This window comes from Schistocerca nitens, chromosome 2 (assembly GCF_023898315.1).
Source record: "Schistocerca nitens isolate TAMUIC-IGC-003100 chromosome 2, iqSchNite1.1, whole genome shotgun sequence".
Lineage (NCBI taxonomy): Eukaryota > Metazoa > Arthropoda > Insecta > Orthoptera > Acrididae > Schistocerca > Schistocerca nitens.
The window spans coordinates 762,707,980-762,726,668 of record NC_064615.1 but is presented as its reverse complement, the minus strand read 5'-3'; the positions used below and the strand labels follow the sequence as shown (position 1 = coordinate 762,726,668).

At 41.5% G+C, this 18,689-nt stretch overlaps 1 protein-coding gene across 1 annotated transcript in view; it reads left to right on the top strand.

Annotated features, from left to right (window-relative positions):
• LOC126234608 (circadian clock-controlled protein daywake-like) overlaps positions 1–18,689 on the top strand; it is a 71,647-nt gene that overhangs the window by 30,682 nt on the left and 22,276 nt on the right. The window contains exons 2-4 of the mRNA XM_049943332.1: positions 6,115–6,207; positions 9,027–9,174; positions 14,631–14,764. Of these exons, the coding sequence (XP_049799289.1) occupies positions 6,115–6,207; positions 9,027–9,174; positions 14,631–14,764 (375 nt within the window). The remainder of the gene's footprint in view (positions 1–6,114; positions 6,208–9,026; positions 9,175–14,630; positions 14,765–18,689) is intronic.

Below are 18,689 nucleotides of genomic sequence, written 5' to 3'. Positions count from 1 at the left end.
AGCGGGGGCTGTGTAGCGTGGATTGTGCGGCTTTTTAGGTTAGAGGGCCTCGGGGAAACACACCCAAGGGCTTCAGTCTCAGAGGGTGTAGCTCGAACACAGGAAGAACGTAGATTTAGGAACCATCTGTAAACAGTTGTTAATTGTCGTAGCTGTGTTGGGAAAGTACCAGAGCTCCAAGCGCTAATTGAAAGCACTGATGCTCAAATCGCTATGGGCATAGGAAGTTGGCTAAAGCCGGAGATAAGTTCAGCAGAAATTTTTGCGAAGGACCTAACGGTGTTCAGAAATGATTGGCTAAATAAAGTTGGCGGTGGAGTATCTATTGATCTTAGAAGTAGTTTATCTCGTTGCGAAATTGAAGTAGATAGTTCATGTTAGTATTGGCAGAGGTCATTCTTGGCAACCGGAATAAAACAATAATGGGATGCTTTTACTGACCTCCCAATTCAGACGATACAATTGCTGAAAGGTTCAAAGAAAACTTGAGTGATTTCAAATATGTACCCGACTCATACAATTATAGTTGGTGGTGACTTCAATTTACCTCGATATGTTGCCGAAAATACGTGTGTAAGTCCGGAGGTACGCATAAAACAACATCCGAAATTGTACTAAACGCTTTCTCTGACAATTATTTCGAACAATTAGTTCATGAGACCAATCGAATAGTAAACGATTGTGAAAATATAATTGACCTCTCACAAGGGAACATCCCCATTGCACCCCCCTCAGATTTAGTTATAAGTTGGCACAGTGGATAGGCTTGAAAAACTGAACACAGATAAATCGATAAAACAGGAAGAAGTTCTGTGGAACTATGAAAAAATAAACAAAATATACAAACTGAGTAATTCATGCTCAAAATAAGCAATATTAAGGACAGTGTTAACTCAGGAGCGCCGTGGTCCCGTGGTTAGCGTGAGCAGCTGCGGACCGAGAGGTCTTCGGTTCCAATCTTCCCTCGACTGAAAATTTTACTTTCTTTATTTTCGCAAAGTTATGATCTGTCCGTTCGTTCATTGACGTCGCTGTTCACTGCAATAAGTTTGCTGTCTGTGTTTTGCGACCGCACCGCAAAACCGTGCGATTAGTTGACGAAAGGACGTGCCTCTCCAATGGGAACCGAAAACATTTGATCGCAAGGTCATAGGTCAACCGATTCCTCCACAGGAAAACACGTCTGATATATTCTATACGACACTGGTGACAGCATGTGCGTCATATGACAGGAATATGTTGTCGACCAACCTAACTAGTACACTTGGCGAATGGGTAAAAAGATTCTTCTACCTTGCCCGATTTATGTTTTCTTGTGGAAGTGATAATCACTCCCAAAAAAGTGATGAAAACATAAGAGTTTGTCACATAAACTGAAAACAAAAAGTTAACTTTTCACTTGAGGGAAGACTCGAACCAAGGACCTCTCATTCCGCAGCTCGTCACGCTAACCACGGGACCACGGCGCTCTTGAGCTTGCACACTCCTCGATATTGCTTATCTTGCGCATGGACTACTCAGTTTGTATATTTTGCTTATTTTTTCATAGTTCCACAGAACTTCTTCCTGTTTTCTCGATCTATCAGTGTTCAGTTTTTCAAGGCCTATCCGCTGTGCCAACTTATAACTAAATCTGAGGGGGGTGCGATGGGGAGGTTCCCTTGTCAGCAACAAATAATTCTGAGCTAATAACGACCATCAAACACTCCCTAACATCTACATCTACATCTATACTCCGCAAGCCACCTGACGGTGTATGGCGGAGGGTACCTTGAGTACCTCTATCGGTTCTCCCTTCTATTCCAGTCTCATATTGTTCGTGGAAAGAAAGATTGTTGGTATGCCTCTGTGTGGGCTCTAATCTCTCTGATTTTATCCTCATGGTCTCTTCGCGAGATATACGTAGGAGGAAGCAATATACTGCTTGACTCCTCGGTGAAGGTATGTTCTCGAAACTTCAACAAAAGCCCGAACCGAGCTGCTGAGCGTCTCTCTTGCAGAGTCTTCCACTGGAGTTTATCTGTCATCTCCGTAACTCTTTCGCGATTACTAAATGATCCTGTAACGAAGCGCGCTGCTCTCCGTTGGATCTTCTTCTCTATCTCTTCCATCAATCCACCAAAACTAAACGAAAAATGTATCTATTCAAAAAAAAAGCAGATAAAAATTCGCTTGACGTCTTCCTGATAAACAATCCGCACTCCTTCCAGATTAACAAGGTGAGTGTAGACCAGATGTGGCTTGAATTCAAAGAAATATTATCGACAGCAATTGAGAGATTTACACTAGATAAATTAACAGACGAGGAGCTGATTCACCATGGTACACAAAACAGATCAGAACACTGTTGCAGAAAAAATGAAAAAAAGCATACCAAATTTATAAGAACGCTCGAAATTTAGCGCGGTCTTCAGTGCAAGACGGTTATAACAGAGTCCACAACGAAACATTATCTCGAAGCATGGCAGAAAATCCAGAGAGATTCTGGTCGTATGTAATAGCGGCAAGACACAATCAACGTGTTCACTGCGCGATAGCAATGGAGGTACTGTCGATGACAGCGCCGCTAAAGCAGAGTAACTAAACACAGCCTACCGAAATTCCCTCACCAAAGAAGACGAAGTAAATTTCCCAGAATTCGAATCAAGAATGGCTGCCAACATGAGTAACTTAGAAGTAGATATCCGCGGGGTACAGAAGCGACTTAAATTATTCAATAAAAGCAAGGCCTCCGATCCAATGTATACCAGTCAGTTTCCCAACAAAATATGCTGATGCAATAGCTCCATACTTGACAATCATATACAACTGCTTGCTCGACGAAGGATCCGTACCCAAAGACTGGAAAGCTGCACAGGTCACACCAGTATTCAAGAAAGGCAATAGGGGCAATCGACTAAAATATAGGGCCATATCATTAACGTCGATACACAACAGGATTTTGGAACATAATATATATGTTCGAACATTATGAATCACCTCGAAAGGAATGATCTATTGACACATAGTAACACGGATTTGGAAAACATTGTTCTTGTGTAACAAAAAAAGCTCTTTATTCACACGAATTGTTGAGTGCTATTAACAAAGGGACTTCAAATTTATTCTGTATTACCAGAAGGCTTTTCATACCTTACCTCACAAGCGGCTCGCAATCAAATTTTGTGCTTATGGAATATCGTCTCAATTATGCGAGGGGATTCGTGGTTTCCTGTCACAGAGGTCACTGCTGGTAGTAACTGACAAAGTCATCGAGTAAAACGGAAGTGGTTTCTGGCGTTCCCCAAGGTAATGTTATAGGCCCCCTGTTGTTCCTTACTTATATAAAGGATGTAGGAGACAATCTGAGCAGCCGTCTTAGGTTGTTGTCGTTTATCTTTTAGTAAAGTCATGAGAAGATCAAAACCAATTGCAAAACGATTTAGATTTCAGTGTGGTGCGAAAATTGGCAATCGATCCTACATAATGAAAAGTGTGAGGTCATCCTCATGAGTAATAAAAGGAACCCTTTAAACTTCGGTTACGCGATAAATCATTCAGGTCTAAGGGCCGTAAATTAAACTAAATACCTACGAATTACAATTACGAACAACTTAAATTGGAAAGAACACACGGAAATAATGGAGAAAGGTGAACCAAAGACTGCGTTTTATTGGCAGGACACTTAGGAGATGCAACAGATCTACTGTAAACGCTGCCTATACCAAGCATGACCGTACTGCTGCGCGTTGTGGGACCCTTGCCGGATAGGATTAAAGGAGTACATCGAGAAAGTTCAAAGAAGGGCAGCACGTTTTGTATTATCGAGAAATACTGAAAAGTGTGTCACGGACATTTTACAGGATTTGGTGTGGACATCATTACAACAAAAACGTGTCTCGTTGCGGTGGGATCTTCTTACGAAATTTCAATCACCAGCCTTCTCCTCCGAATGCGAAATTATTTTGCTGGCGCCGACCTACATACCGAGAAATGATCATCATAATAAAATAAGGGAAATCAGAGTTTGCACGCGAAAATGTAGATGTTCGTTTTTTCCACAAGGTGTTCGAGAGTGGAACAACAGAGAATTAGTGTGAAGGTGGTTCGATGAATCGACTGCCACGTACTTAGGTGTGGTTTGCAAAGTATCGATGTAGGTGTATGAACAACGATTTGTTAATATCTCTCGGTGCTTCTGTTACGCCAGATGTGCAAAGTCTCGTGAAGCGGCAGGAGTGCCCGCTGGGCTTATTTAGGCCACCATTGACACGTGACAAGCAGCCACTCGAGACATGCTGGCCTGGTCGCGACCACTAAGTCACGTGTGTAGACACCCCACGCAGTCTAACCGGCTAAGGGAGAGCAGCACGTGTGCATCAAGCTGAACGGTTGCGTTTACCGTTACGGTGCCGTGCTCATTTCGCTCGGTCACTGGGAGCAGCACGACTGTGACGTAATAATCGAAAGTGGTCAGCCAGTGTGTATAGCGTCAAGTGGGGCCGTTACTTCGCTTGACTGCCGGGGCTGCGCTTCGGGCGGGAGGACGACAGCACGCGGCAATTTCTACAAGTACTATAGACAAGCGCAGAACACATGAAGATAAGCACCAAGATGAACAACCTTTCCCCTTCTCTATAGAAAATGTAGCTAATCATACTCAGATTTAAATTAGTTGACATTTGACAGAGAGCGCACTGGTATGTCCACCAGGGATGCACCGTATTGTGCACAGACCGGAATTGTCAGCTGCCTCCGTATCGCCACTTCCACTGCTCTGAAGATGAACTCTATTTGAATTTTGCAAAAAAAGGCACATTACACTCAGTCCTGCCAGCAACTGAGTCAGCACATGAGCAGGAGTCAGTAAATAGCGTGGAATGCTACAAATTTTTGGGTATGCATATTGATGGAAACTTGAACTGCAAGAAGCATGTCACTGAGCTTCTCACACAGTTAAGCTACTTCTGCTCTTCGTACAACTGCTAATCTTGGAAACAAACATCTCACCCTCCAGACATATTCTACATATATCCACTCAATAATGTCGCGTGGAATAATTTTCGAGAGTAGCTCATCACTTAGAAGGAAAGTACTGCTTGCACAGAAGCGAGCAGTAAGAATAACATGTGGTGCTAAGCGCTAACCCACGGATGTCATGTAGGTACCTCGTCAAGGAGCTAGGCGTTTTAACTGCGCTGCCACGATATACATTTTCACCAATGAAATTCGTGATAAATAATCCATCACAATTTGAGAAGCACGGTGATGTCCATACCTACAACATTGGAGCGAAAAATAACCTTTATTACACACTATTAAAGACGTCAGTGGCTCAGAATGGAGGTCAATACACAGCAACATTTTTTTTTTCAATTGTCCAATAACATAAGAATGTCTGACAGATAGCATAGCAAGTTTTAAATCAAATTTAAAATCATTTCTTCTGGTCTACTCCTCCTATTCCACTGATGAAGTTTTACTTGAAAACTCGTAGCCAGTAAAAAAAGAAAAAAAAGGAAAAAAAAAACAGTTAAGTGCAGTTGCAAGAGTAACGACTGAAAAAATAATGCATCCATTAATGTGAACACTAATCATGTATACATGTCCTGTAAACTGACCCGTTCCACATGGTTCAAATGACGGACCCGTTTCGTCACAAGAGGTTTGTTTATCAGCTCGTAAGTGATGGGATATAGCGGTGTATGCCAATAAATGGGAAGACTGTTTCTTTTCATCAATGTCACCACGTTCAAGAGTTCGCTGTGGGAAATAAGACAGCCACATTAGTGACTTTTAGTTACCACAAGTGATTATCAGTATAAAGAAAAACATCGTGGCATTTACGTGTAAGCATTCTAAATAGAAGTATCCAACGACTTCATCTGGTAATCCAATGCATGGTCGATCGATCCTGGGGCTGGTGCTTTGTACTCTATGTAACTAATGTAAATAATATTGATAAGATTTGTAATGTTGCTCGTCAAGGCTTCAAAAGTCTAACATTGTCATTAGTAAATAAATTGGCATCTAAGTCTCCAGTAGTCATCATGAAATGATGTAAATAAATGTAACTACCTGAAAGAGAAGTCATGTAATATTGTCATTTTGTAACTACATTTTTCTTCCGAACAGCAAACAACGTACCCATTTGCAAACGCAGTGACCCGCAGTACGATGCCTGCGTCGTCAAGTCTGTGGAAGCCATTACGCCTCACCTAGTCAAAGGTGTGTAGCCATGATCTTTCTTCTTATTTGTAACAGTTAGCTTATGTGCAACATTTAATAGTTTTGAAATAATTGTTTTCCAATTTTTATTACTATATGCACTTTTTCTACACTGGAGTCCAGAACTTTCTGTAATCGCAAAAAGAATTTACTGTAAATGACCATCAAGATTCCGCAACAAACTCTGATTCCGACAGGAATGAAAAGTAGTCGTGTCTGCACAATCATTGTGAGCAAATTTTCTGAAGTTTACAGCGTAAAGCCATAGAGATGCCATTTTGACTTTTTTGCTACCTAGAATTGTCGGACACCACGGGCACACAGAAAACTGTTTTCTCACCAGTGTTTACTGAATCTCAAAGCGACATTTTAAGATTTTGGTAACGGTTCTGATACACAGGAAATATTCCTCGTAACCCTGTACAAAATCGATCGAAAGAAGCCACATCGATAGCAAGAGCGATTCTAGCACTGACAGTACTATGAAATCCATCGATTTTTGTGAGACAACAATCTACAAAACTTACAACTACCTTGAGATTTACTATTTCCCATATAGTTTCTTAGATCAAGTAGTCTGTTAGCTGGATGTCCGACAGTTTGTGACCTGTTCAGGGATGTGCAGAGACGGTCAAATTAACTGCAATGTCAACATCACTGTGATAGTGTTTGGAGCAAGAGTCATAGCTGCTACATATTGAGGACCGAATTTCTTTTGTTTCGGGTTGCTGCCGAACATATGAGGCCCTTTTTTTCCATGGTCGATCGGTCGCGAAATGGAAACCACAGTGAAAATAAAAAAAATCTTTTATTTGCAAAATTTAGCTAACCTTTCAGGTAATTCTCTACATAGTCGCCGCTCCGACTTAGGAATACAGTATATTGTAGCGTTGTACCAATTTCCCAATACCCTCGTCGTAGAAGGCAACCGCCTAGGCAGCTGTTCATGTGAGCAATGAGATGAAATCAGAGGGGAAGTCCGGGTTTTATGGAGGGTGATCAAACACTTTTCAACGAAAATTCTGCAGGAGCGTCTTCATTTCAGCTGCAGTTTGCGGCCGAGTTTTGCCATGAAGATTGTTTTAGGCACCTTTATGTGTTCAATGGAGAATAGCAGCTGTCTGAGGCCCTCAACATGTACTAGAACAAGTATAAGTAACACCATCCGTTTCTATTATAGAACGTAGAGCGTTTTCTGTGTAATAAATTGAGCTACCTTGCCGGACACTGTTACGGCTTACTCTCGATAAGACACAACTAAATTTCGTTTTCGTTGATGGATTGGGCGTGCGCGACAGAGAGGTCACTGCACTCGTAAGTATGTTACTGTTACTGGTGATTTTGTAATAGTTTCCTCATAGCTACACGGAACGTATCGTACACTTTGTTGTAACTTGAATGCTATACATATTTGAAGAGTGGAAATGTCAAACATTGTAAGTGCAAAATCTCACATTTGTCAGGAGAAGCAAAAAACTGTACTCTATTTGTACTGAAACCTTTTGTACTCACAATATTGAGAAAGAATTCTGTTATCACAGAATTGTCCCGATCACCTCATCGCTACAGAATGAGACAAATTAGAAAACAAAAATTTTCTTAATGTCGCTCTAGGTGCCATACCAGGGACTGACTGGTTCCAAGTGCCAATAAGAAAGTTTTTATTTCAAGTGCCATTAATGTGCAGTATTTTGTTTGTGATAATACAAGTACAGAAAAGCAGCTGTCATATTATAACTAGTAGAACTGTAGCCAGCAAAATCCATTTCTTTTATCTTATAAATTTTTTACAAAAGAGTAACAGAATCATGTTAAAGGAAACATCTTTCAGCACGGACTTCTCTTTCTTACACAACTCCATTCTTGGGATCAGATGTTGCAAAGTTTACTACAGAATTCCCTGTGCTGTTGAGGAAGAAGTTGCAGTTTTATCAACAGGTCATCCTATTTGCAACTGATAAACATGGTTGGTCTTTCAGATAAAGTAGTCATGGAATATGTCAGCCATGGCCTTTCCTCTTTTGAACACATTGATATTTTTCAATTCTCCAGTTTCAGAGTAAGAATAATAATTATTTGAGGTGTATGAGTATGAGGCTCTTTCATCGTACTGGGTTTACCACGCCTGCATTGATAACGAAGTTCTTGCAGCATCTTTAAATGTCACTGGAACGAGTTACTTGGAGTGAGCTCGTAGCTTTATCTGACTCGACAATCTTGTGTAAATCTTGCGGAACTTGAGCTATGCTTCCTTTTCTCTGTTTTTCTAAGATTGCAAAATCTGTGACATAGCTAGAAAAGCTGTTCCCACCCATCAAAAACTTTTAAACATCCCACGCTTACCAGAATCATCTTTAAAAACACAGCCGTGCTATTTTCATTTTTAGCTGCACAGTTTTGTATGATTTGGACCTTCCATTACAAAGCTGTTTTATTGATACAAACAAAAGCTTGTATGCACCCTGCTTACCACACGAACTGTGCGTCACCAGAGTGGAGGAGAGAACTTGACGCATGGCACATGGATCTCCGCAGGGAAGCGAACCGCTTGGCACTAGGACTGTGCGCCGTCTAGTAATGTATATTTGAAACATTTTCTCCACGACTTGGTACTAACAACAGAGTACCAGGAACATAATAGTACTGAAACGCGTTTTGAGAAAAAAATGGCCTTAGAATGTTTGACATTCCGCTCTTTATTTAAGTAACGCGATTTTTATCAACTAAAGTAGAGCAATAAACAATTACATTTTTCTCGCATTTGTGCAGTTAATAATAGCAGTGTCTGTGATTAATGCAATGAAACCTCTGCATCCCAGGAATTCCTAAGATGCGGGTACCACCGTGTGAGCCGCTGGTTATTCCTGCCCTGGCTATCGACAGAAACTTGGAAGCCCTCAAGGTCAGAGCTGACTTGAAGAATATACGTATATATGGCGGAACCACCTTCGTTATTAACAAGCTCAAGTAAGACCTATGATGCTTCAATAGTAAAGATCATGTCCGTATTTATGATAGGCTAAACCTTTGCTGTGGACACTAACAAGGAAACTTTTCTGATACCTAATCTGCAAAAGTAGCATATTAGAGCTATTCTCGAATTAAAAGGCTTTACCACAGCAACCAATGCTTATAATGTAATTGTATAAAATTTTACTACAATTTATGATTTGAAGAACTGATGAGATTAAAAAATGCACGAGAATTTAAATGGCTCTGGCTCTGAGCACTATGCGACTTAACTTCTGAGGTCATCAGTCGCCTAGAACTTAGAACTAATTAAACCTAACTAACCTAAGGACATCACACACATCCATACCCGAGGCAGGATTCGAACCTGCGACCGTAGCGGTCGCTCGACTCCAGATTGTAGCGCCCAGAACCGCACGGCCACTCCGGCCGGCAGAATTTAAATGATTAAGGTATTCAGCCAGATTGATTAAAATCGCTATGAGCAACTATGTGTTTTTTTAATAAAAAAATTGATATCATATTCAAAACTCACTACTTCAGTTTTAAAAATAACATTTTCTAGCTATAGGAGAACATATTTCTAAGGAAAATGCAAAATATCAAAAGAAACGTAGTAACCAAGCCATTTTTAATTGTATTTAATTCAGGTACAGCACTTTCCCAAACAAGTAGCCTGAATTGAAAGTTTCTAGTAATGTTACTGGCCAATGGCTTGCGCCTGCACTTCATACGAGGCCGTGCTGAAAAGTATGTCCCCGATTTTCTTATGTGAAACGCTTAAAGCTTTTTAAATAAATCAGACGTTATTGACATTATATACCTTTATTCTTCATATCTAATTATTTACTTCTCAACATAGTCACCCTGGCGACGAACACATTTATCCCAAAGAGAGACCAGTTGGTTGATACCGTCACTGTGCAGTGTTTGACTTTGTTGGTGGAGCTACAACGTTACCTCTGCTTGCACCGCTTCATCACTTTTTCTTTCTTTCTCTTGCGTGTGCCGGTTTTCCCGCACAGACGCAGTGTCGGCATGGTTAATCGGATGTGGCAATGTTAGTTAAGGGGTGGCCGGATGCCCTTCCTGCCGCCACCCTTGTACCCCCCGGGAAGAAATTAGCGTACCCCAACTGTCTGCGACGAGTGTAATCCATGGAATAGTGCGAAAGTGTTCAGATGTCTGCGAGCCTTGTAACTGAGGCGGAACGTGGGGACCAGCCCGGTATTCGCCTAGGGGGATGTAGAAAACCACTAAAAACCACGTCCAAGCTGGCCGGCACACCTGCCCTCTTCGTTAATCCGCCGGGCGGATTCGATCCGGGGCTGGCGCACCTACCTGAGTCCAGGAAGCAGCGCATTAGCGCTCTCGGCTAACCTGGTGGGTTGCACCGCTTCATCACTATCAAAGTGAAATCCTCAAAGGTGTTCATTGAGTTTGGAAACCGATGAAAATCGGATGGGGCCAAGTCGGGGCTTTATGGAGGATGACCAATGACAGTGAACCCAAAGTGTTGGATTGCTTCAGATGTCGCAGCACTCTGGCATTGTCATGCTGAAGGAGATGGTGCTCCATGTGTGGACAAACTCTTCAAATTCCAAACTCGGTAACAGCACGTAGTTTCTCACACACTGAGATAGCGAAGTTACACACCTCCGAGTAACACTGTACAATTCGGAAGGTTCTAGCGGCGGAGGGCTGCAAATATGTAAACGTGAAGAATAAATATGTATACTGAAGAGCCAAAGAAACTGGTACACCCGCCTAATATGTGTAAGGCCCCCGTGAGCACGCAGAAGCGCCACAACAAGACGTGGCATTGACTCGACTGATGTCTGAAGTAGTGCTGGAAGGAACTGACAACATGAATCCTGCAGGGGCTGTCCATAAGTCCACAACAGTATGAAGGGGTGTAGATCTCTTCTGAACAGCACTCTGCAAGGCATGCCAGATATGCTCAATAATGTTCATGTCTAAATTAGAATTATATTAATATCTTCAGCTACTGATGGGTGTTGATATATACCAACAGGGACAGGTGAAAATGTGTACCCCGACCGGGACTCGAACCCGCGATCTCCTGCTGAGATGGCAGACGCTCTGTCCATGTGAGCCGCCGAGGGCACAGAGGATAGTGCGACTGCAGGGACTATCTCGTGCACGCCTCCCGCGAGACCCACATTCTCACCTTGTATGTCCACACACTACATCCGTAGTGTCCCACCCCAATACACTCATTACTCGTGGAAGACATTCTTACCAACTCCCGTAAGAGTTCGGGGAATATGTGTGCATCTGCACAGAAGAAGAAGAAGATCGTGGCTGGTATGCCAGAACTATATATTTCTGTGGATATGGCGTCTGTTGTTTTGGACATGTCCGAAACAACAGACAGTCTCCGTTGATATATATCAACGCCCGTCAGCAGCTGAATGTATTAATATAATTCTAATTTCGTTCTAGATGGCTGCAGGTCATCAGTGGTGTCTGTTCTTTCGGACATGTCCGAAAGAACAGACACCTATCCATATAAATATATATATTCATGTCTGGGGAGTCTGGTGGCCACCAGAAGTATTTAAACTCAGAAGAATGTTCCTGGAACCACTGCGTAGTAATTCTGAATGTGTGGGTTGTCGCATTGTCCTGCTGGAATTGCCCAAGTCCGTCGGAATGTGCGATGGAAATGAATGGCTGCAGATGATCAGACAGAATGCTTACGTGTGTGTCACCCATCAGAGTCATATCTAGACATATCAGAGGTCCCATATCACTCTAACTGCACATGTCCCACAACATTAGAGAGCCTCCACCAGCTTGAACAGTCCCCTGCTGACATACAGGGTCCATGGATTCATGAGGTTCTCTCTATACCCATATACGTCCATCCACTCGATACAATTTGAATCGAGACTCGTTCTACCAGGCAACTTGTTTCCAGTCATCAACAGTTCAATATCGGTGTTGACGGGCCCAGGTTAGGCGTAAAGCTTTGTGTCGTGCAGTCATCAAGAGTACACGAGTGGGCCTTCGGCTCCGAAAGCCCATATCAATTATATTTCATTGAATGGTTCGCACACTGACACTTGATCAAAGATGTTTACTAAATGTTTTGAAAGCCATGTTTCTGCTACTCATTGCACAGTATTACAACACCCTTATTATTAAATGTCATTTTCCTTGCTATAGATATGTATTGCATTGGATGATGATTGACTCTTTAATGTGCATTCACTAATCCATATTATTTCTGTGGCGCACATATCCACAATTCATCAGCACTGGAAGACAAACAATAAAACATTCCAGAAATGTATTCACAATTGTGAATATGATCAGACTCCAGCTGGTCCAAGTATTGCTGACAGTGAAAATCTGTGCTCGACCAGGACTCAAACCCACATTTCCCGATTTATGTGAGCAGTCACCTTTACCACCTCAGCCATCCGAGCATGCCTCTAGGACCGGCCCAAACGTCTGTATGTCACTGTGTGTCTACGTCCTGTACTTGCACAATTGCTGTGATTTCTGCACATGGAGAGACTCTGGATTATTGTCACGGCCTTGTTGTGGCATGAAATACTATACTGCAGTGCCTGCGTGTTTACAATGTAGCCTACCCTACAATGTTCTTCACACATGCATGCATGGATGTCTTTTGGACATTGCAGAGTCCATAATAAAAATGCAGGCACTGCAGTATAGTACAATATACTGAAGTGCTAAAAAACTGGTATAGGCATGCGTATTCAAATACAGAGATATGTTAACAGGCAGAATACGATGCTGCGGTCGACAATGCCTATATAAGAAAACAAGTGTCTGGTGCAGTAGTTAGATTGGTTACTGCTGCTACAATGGCAACTTATCAAGATTTAAGTGTGTTTGAATGAGGTGTTATAGTTGGCCCACGAGTGGTTGGACACAGCATCTCCGAGGCAATGATGAAGTGGGATTTTCCCATATGACCATTTCACGAGTGTACCATGAATATCAAGAATCCAGTAAACATCAAATCTCTGACATCACTGTGGTCAGAAAAGGATCTTGCAAGAACGAGACCAATGATGACTGAAGAGAATCGTTCAGTGTGATGAAAGTGCGACAATTCTGCAAATTGATGCTGATTTCAATGCTGGGCCATCAACAAGTGTCAGTGTGTGAACCATTCAATGAAACATCATCGGTATGGGCTTTCGGAGTCAAAGGCCAACTCGTGTATCCTTGATGACTGCATGACACAAAGTTTTACGGCTCACCTGGGCCTGTCAACACTGACATTGGACTGTTGATGACTGGAAACAAGTTGCCTGGTCGGACAAGTCTCGTTTCAAATTGTATCAAGTGGATGGACGTGTATGGGTATGGAGACAACCTCATGAATCCATGGACCCTGAAAGTCAGCAGGGGACTGTTCAAGCTGGTGGAGGCTCTGTAATGGTGTGGGGTGTGTGCAGCTGAAGGGATATGGGACCTCTGATACGTCTAGATACAACTCTGACAGGTGACACATATGTAAGAATCCTGTCTGATCACCTGCAGCTATTCATGTTCACTGTGCATTCTGATGGACTTGGGCAATTCCAGCAGGACACTGCGGCAGCCCACACATCCAGAATTGCTACAGAGTGACTCTAGGAACATTCTTCTAAATGTAAACACTTCCAGTGGCCACCAAACTCCCCAGACATGAACATTATTGAGCATATCTGGGATGCCTTACAACGTGTTGTTCAGAAGAGATGTCCGCCCCCTCATATTCTTTCAGATGTATAGACAACCCAGCAGGATTCATGGTGTCAATTCCCTCCAGCAGTACTTCGGACATTAATCAAGTCCATGCCATGTCGTGTTGCAGCACTTATGCGTGCTTGCAGGGGCTCTGCATAATGTTAGGGAGGTGTACCAGTTTCTTTGGCACTTCATTGTATAATAAAACATTTCATCTCATACAGTCTCTAACCCTGCAGTAGCCACACCACTTACCCCTCTGCCCCTGACGATAGCAGCTAACTTTACTTAGCTCAAGGTCGATCTGACAAACGTCAATTAAAATAAGGCAAGTCTTAAAACATTATTATCTCTGTAAGTATTTTTGTTTGTTACTGAGAAGGAAAAGCTCTTAATGTCAGCTGATGTTTTTGGATTCAGCTGTTATTTGCTAGATGCATATTATTATAGAATATGGCTTATATTATTATAAAATATGCTGAGAACAGTGAGCCACACAAATACTTGATTAGGACTGCAGTTTGATGACCACTGCTATACACCCTTGAAACACCTACAAATTTGACCATGTGTTTTTGCTACTATATTGTGTACACTCACCAGGTAGAATTTTGTTATTTGCTATCCTTCCTGGTGTTGCAGTTTTAATGGCCTGTTCTGAATAAACTAAGATACTCTTGTTGCTACTGAGATACTAAAACATATTCCCTTTTTTGCAGGACAGATCTGCAGGGTCTAAGTCTGGATCTGTCAGTGTCCTTCCCACACATCTACATGGTATCTGACTACGACATCGATGGCCGCATTCTGGTTGTTCCGCTTAAGGGTCGAGGAGAGTTCCGAGGGAATTTCAGTGAGTTGCCATGCAAACACATTTGTACATCTACATTCATGCAAACCACTGCAGTACCATATATTAAGGCTTCTTCCTGTTCCATTCACATATGGAGCACGGTAAGAATAATTGCATGCTGTAATTAGTCTCATATCTCCTTGGTGATTCCTACACAAGTAGCACTCACATGGTATTAGTATATTCCTAGATTCAACACTTACAGCTAATTCTTGAAACTTTGTAGGTATGCTTCTGTGGGAATTGCATCTAGCTTCATGTGTTTGATGGTTCAGTTCTTCCAGCATCTCCATTACGCTCTCCCATGGGTCAAACAAAACTGTGTCCATTTGTGCTGCTCTTCTTTGTATATGTTCAGAACCCCTCTCCATTCTATTTGCTAAGGCTCTCACACATTTGAGCAATACTGTAGGTTTGCCCGAAAAGTGTTTTATTGACCGATTGCATTTCCGTAGTATTCTACCAATGAACTAAAGTCTGACACCTGCCTTATCTATGATTGAAACTATGTGGACATTCCATTTCATATCCCTAGGAATTGTTACTCAGGTGGTTTGAGAACAGGTTTTGACACAAGCGAATAAACATTTGCCTCTTTACCCCTCCCTTGTACACTTTCATACGTGTCAGCTTTTGCTACTCATTGCGATATGCACTGTATACAAATTGTGCACTTGTACCTTCAGGCAATAAGTGTCAGCTTTTGCTACTCATTGCGATATGCACTGTATACAAATTGTGCACTTGTACCTTCAGGCATTCTTCTCAGCTTGCTGTCCTAAGCAGTTGCTACTTATTATGATACAGCCTCTACGGAAATCTTTACTTGTCACCTCAAGTGACGGCTTGTGTACCTTGGGCCTCACCCTGGCCCTGATTATTACACTGGGGTATCTTTATGATATAAAAAGTGTAGTGATGCACAGAGTGTAACTGTCATTATATAATAATATACTTGCTTAATTAAGATGAAATATAAAAGTGAAAAGGTCTCTTGAACTACCCCTACCGGTATTACATTGTGTGTCCATAATGTATAACAGCTTTAAATACTTCATATCAACTGAAATTCATCTATGTGACAATTTCTTGAGCCAAATGGAGTGTATTAAATGTGTGGAGTGTATTAAATGTGATTTTCATGTAGGCTGACACATCGGTGTGTCTGTTCCACCCTTTAAGGGACCCTTCAGAATATAGGAGAGGATTCAATTTGATTTTATGGGTACTCCATCCATAACTTTTTATGTTGTTAATGGGAGCTAAAAGAACATAAAAAATTCATTTTTCCAATGTGTTCGTGAGTGTTAGTTAATCTCAATATAAACTTCTATCCAAAACTGCCACTGAAGTTAAAGAAGAGACCCAAAGCATTTAACCTGGAAGCAAAATGCAGAGTTAATGGTTCATTTCATATAAACTCAAATGGAAGATGGGCTGAGTATGTATTGCTAGAGGTGCATTGCATGATTTCATTTTTAAATTATTAAGACCCAGATGTTATACCAGGTGTCCCTCAGCAAGGATGAAAAGTGTGATATGGCTAAGGCCTAATTGTTATTCATCTTAAATTTAGCATATCAGATAAAATTAGTTGCAGTCTTAGGCTTTTCACAGATGATGTGGTAACCTGAGAGGAAGAGTACATAATCCACTAAAAATCGTAGCAATGTCCAATAATATCCTGAAAAAGTATCAAACCGTTGAAAGTATAAGTTAGTCGCTATTAGTTGTACTCTAAAGAAATATAAAATTGTGCACCGCATAATCACAACAGTGAACAAACTATGACAACACGATTTATGAGACAGTCATGTCATACAATTATCTTGAAGTAAACAAGGCACATGAGTATGAGGTAGAATGATCATAGGCTTTGTTCTAGATGAAGCTTTGGTGTATTGGTAGGGTGCCATGAAGTACTATCCATCTATACAGAGACTGCTTACAAAACACTTGTACAACCTATACTGATGACTGCTTTAGGCGGATCTGTATCTAGTTAAATAAACAGAGGACATCGATTGCATAGAAAGAAGGGTAATGTGTGAATGTGAATGGCCACAAGTGTGTTGTTGTTATTCCAAGTGGGCACATAAAATTATTCTTAAATGAAATTTTGTTTGTAGTGAGAACAAAAATGATGTTCTCATTTTACAGCATTTGGATTTGTGGTGCACTTCAATTTTTGCAAAGTGTTCACATTGTGGTGCAGTGTTCCAGAAAGTCAGTGAGCAGCGAGCTTGCAGTCAAAGAAAAAGGTCAGCATGGAACTTTTGTGAACAGCTTTGGATATCTTTGCTGGGGTAGATGTGGGATGTTTCCACTGTTGGCTTTGCTGTTTGTCCTCTGGTGTGAGATGGTGGCATTACATAAGGTCATGATGACTTCCTTACTTGACTGCAGGGGCTCTCTGCTCATTAAGTTCTTCAAGTGCGGAACCACAATCAATGTGCAGCACTTTGAAAACACTTTGCAGAATCTGTGACACACTATAAAGTCAAAATGCCTGGGAATGTTGTTGGATGGAGTCACAATAATGGCCGCCAACACACTGCCAATCGAATGAAGGCTATGCTTCACCAATTTGGCTGGGAAACACTGCAGCATCCTCTGTACATCCTAAATCATTTGCCATATGACTTTCATGTCTTTGGTGACCTGAACAAAGACAAATGTGGACATCCGTTTCAGTCAGAGAAGGATGTGCATGGGTGGGTGCGGTTGTGGATCCATCAGCAGCTAACCGTGTTCTATAAAACAGGAACTATTTGTCTCATCTCCCAGTGGGTTGAATGTCTTAATGCTTGAGGTGATTACTTTTGAATGGAACCATTCTGTGGTCTCTTTTTGGCAGGTATTTGGTTTTCATTTGACTGTTCCTTATAGAAGGCATGGGAAATTAAATATTTATTGTGTGTCAAGGTTTTTATTTCACTCTTCCTCTTTGACATCAGCTTCCATCCATCAAGATGAATCTGTCAATTTCCAGTGATTTCCATTTAATGTTTCGATTTGAACAAGAAGTCAGCTAAAATTCCATATATGCTTTCACTTTCCTTAATGGATATAAGAAATTTATCATTTTTAGAGCCTTCTTATGTTATGATGGAAGACACTAAATGCAATTTCTTTAGTGTCCTTGGCATTGTCCAAGCTGCAGTATTTTGATGCTGTTTCAACTCTGAGATGGATTTACCCTAAAACTGGTTATCAAAAACACTGGATATCACTGGGATACGATGGATACTACTTTGTTCAGACTACATGCTTCTAACAGTTAGCTGTGCAAGTAATACGAGTGTGAGTCAAATGAAAACCTTAAATATTTTTTAAATATTATTTACTGTGCAGAAATGGTACAAAGCTGTATCACTTTTCAACGTAATCTCCCCCAAGCTCAATGCAAGTCCTCCAGTGCTTACAAAGTGCATAAATTCCTTTAGAAAAAAATTCTTTTGGTAGTCCGCACAATCACTCATGCACTGCGTGGCATACCTCTTCATCAGAATGGAACTTCTTTCCTCCCATTGCATCTTTGAGTGGTCCAGACATATGGAAATCACTTGGGGCAAATCTGGTGAGTATGGTGGATGAGGAAGACACTCAAAATACAGGTCTGTGATTGTTGCAACTCTTGTACAGGCAGTGTGGGGCCTTGCATTGTCATGTTGCAAAAGGACACCTGCTGACAGCAATCCAAGTCGCTTTGATTTGATTGCAGGCCGCAGATGGTTTTTTAGGAGATCTGCATATGATGCACTGGTGACAGTGGTCCCTCTTGGCATGACGACTTTTTCATCCCAAAAGAGAGTCAGCATAACCTTCCCTGGTGATGGTTCTGCTCGAAACTTCTTTGGTTTTGGTGATGAGGAATGGTGCCATTCCTTCCTCGCTCTCTTCATTTCCAGTTGGTGTAAGTGAA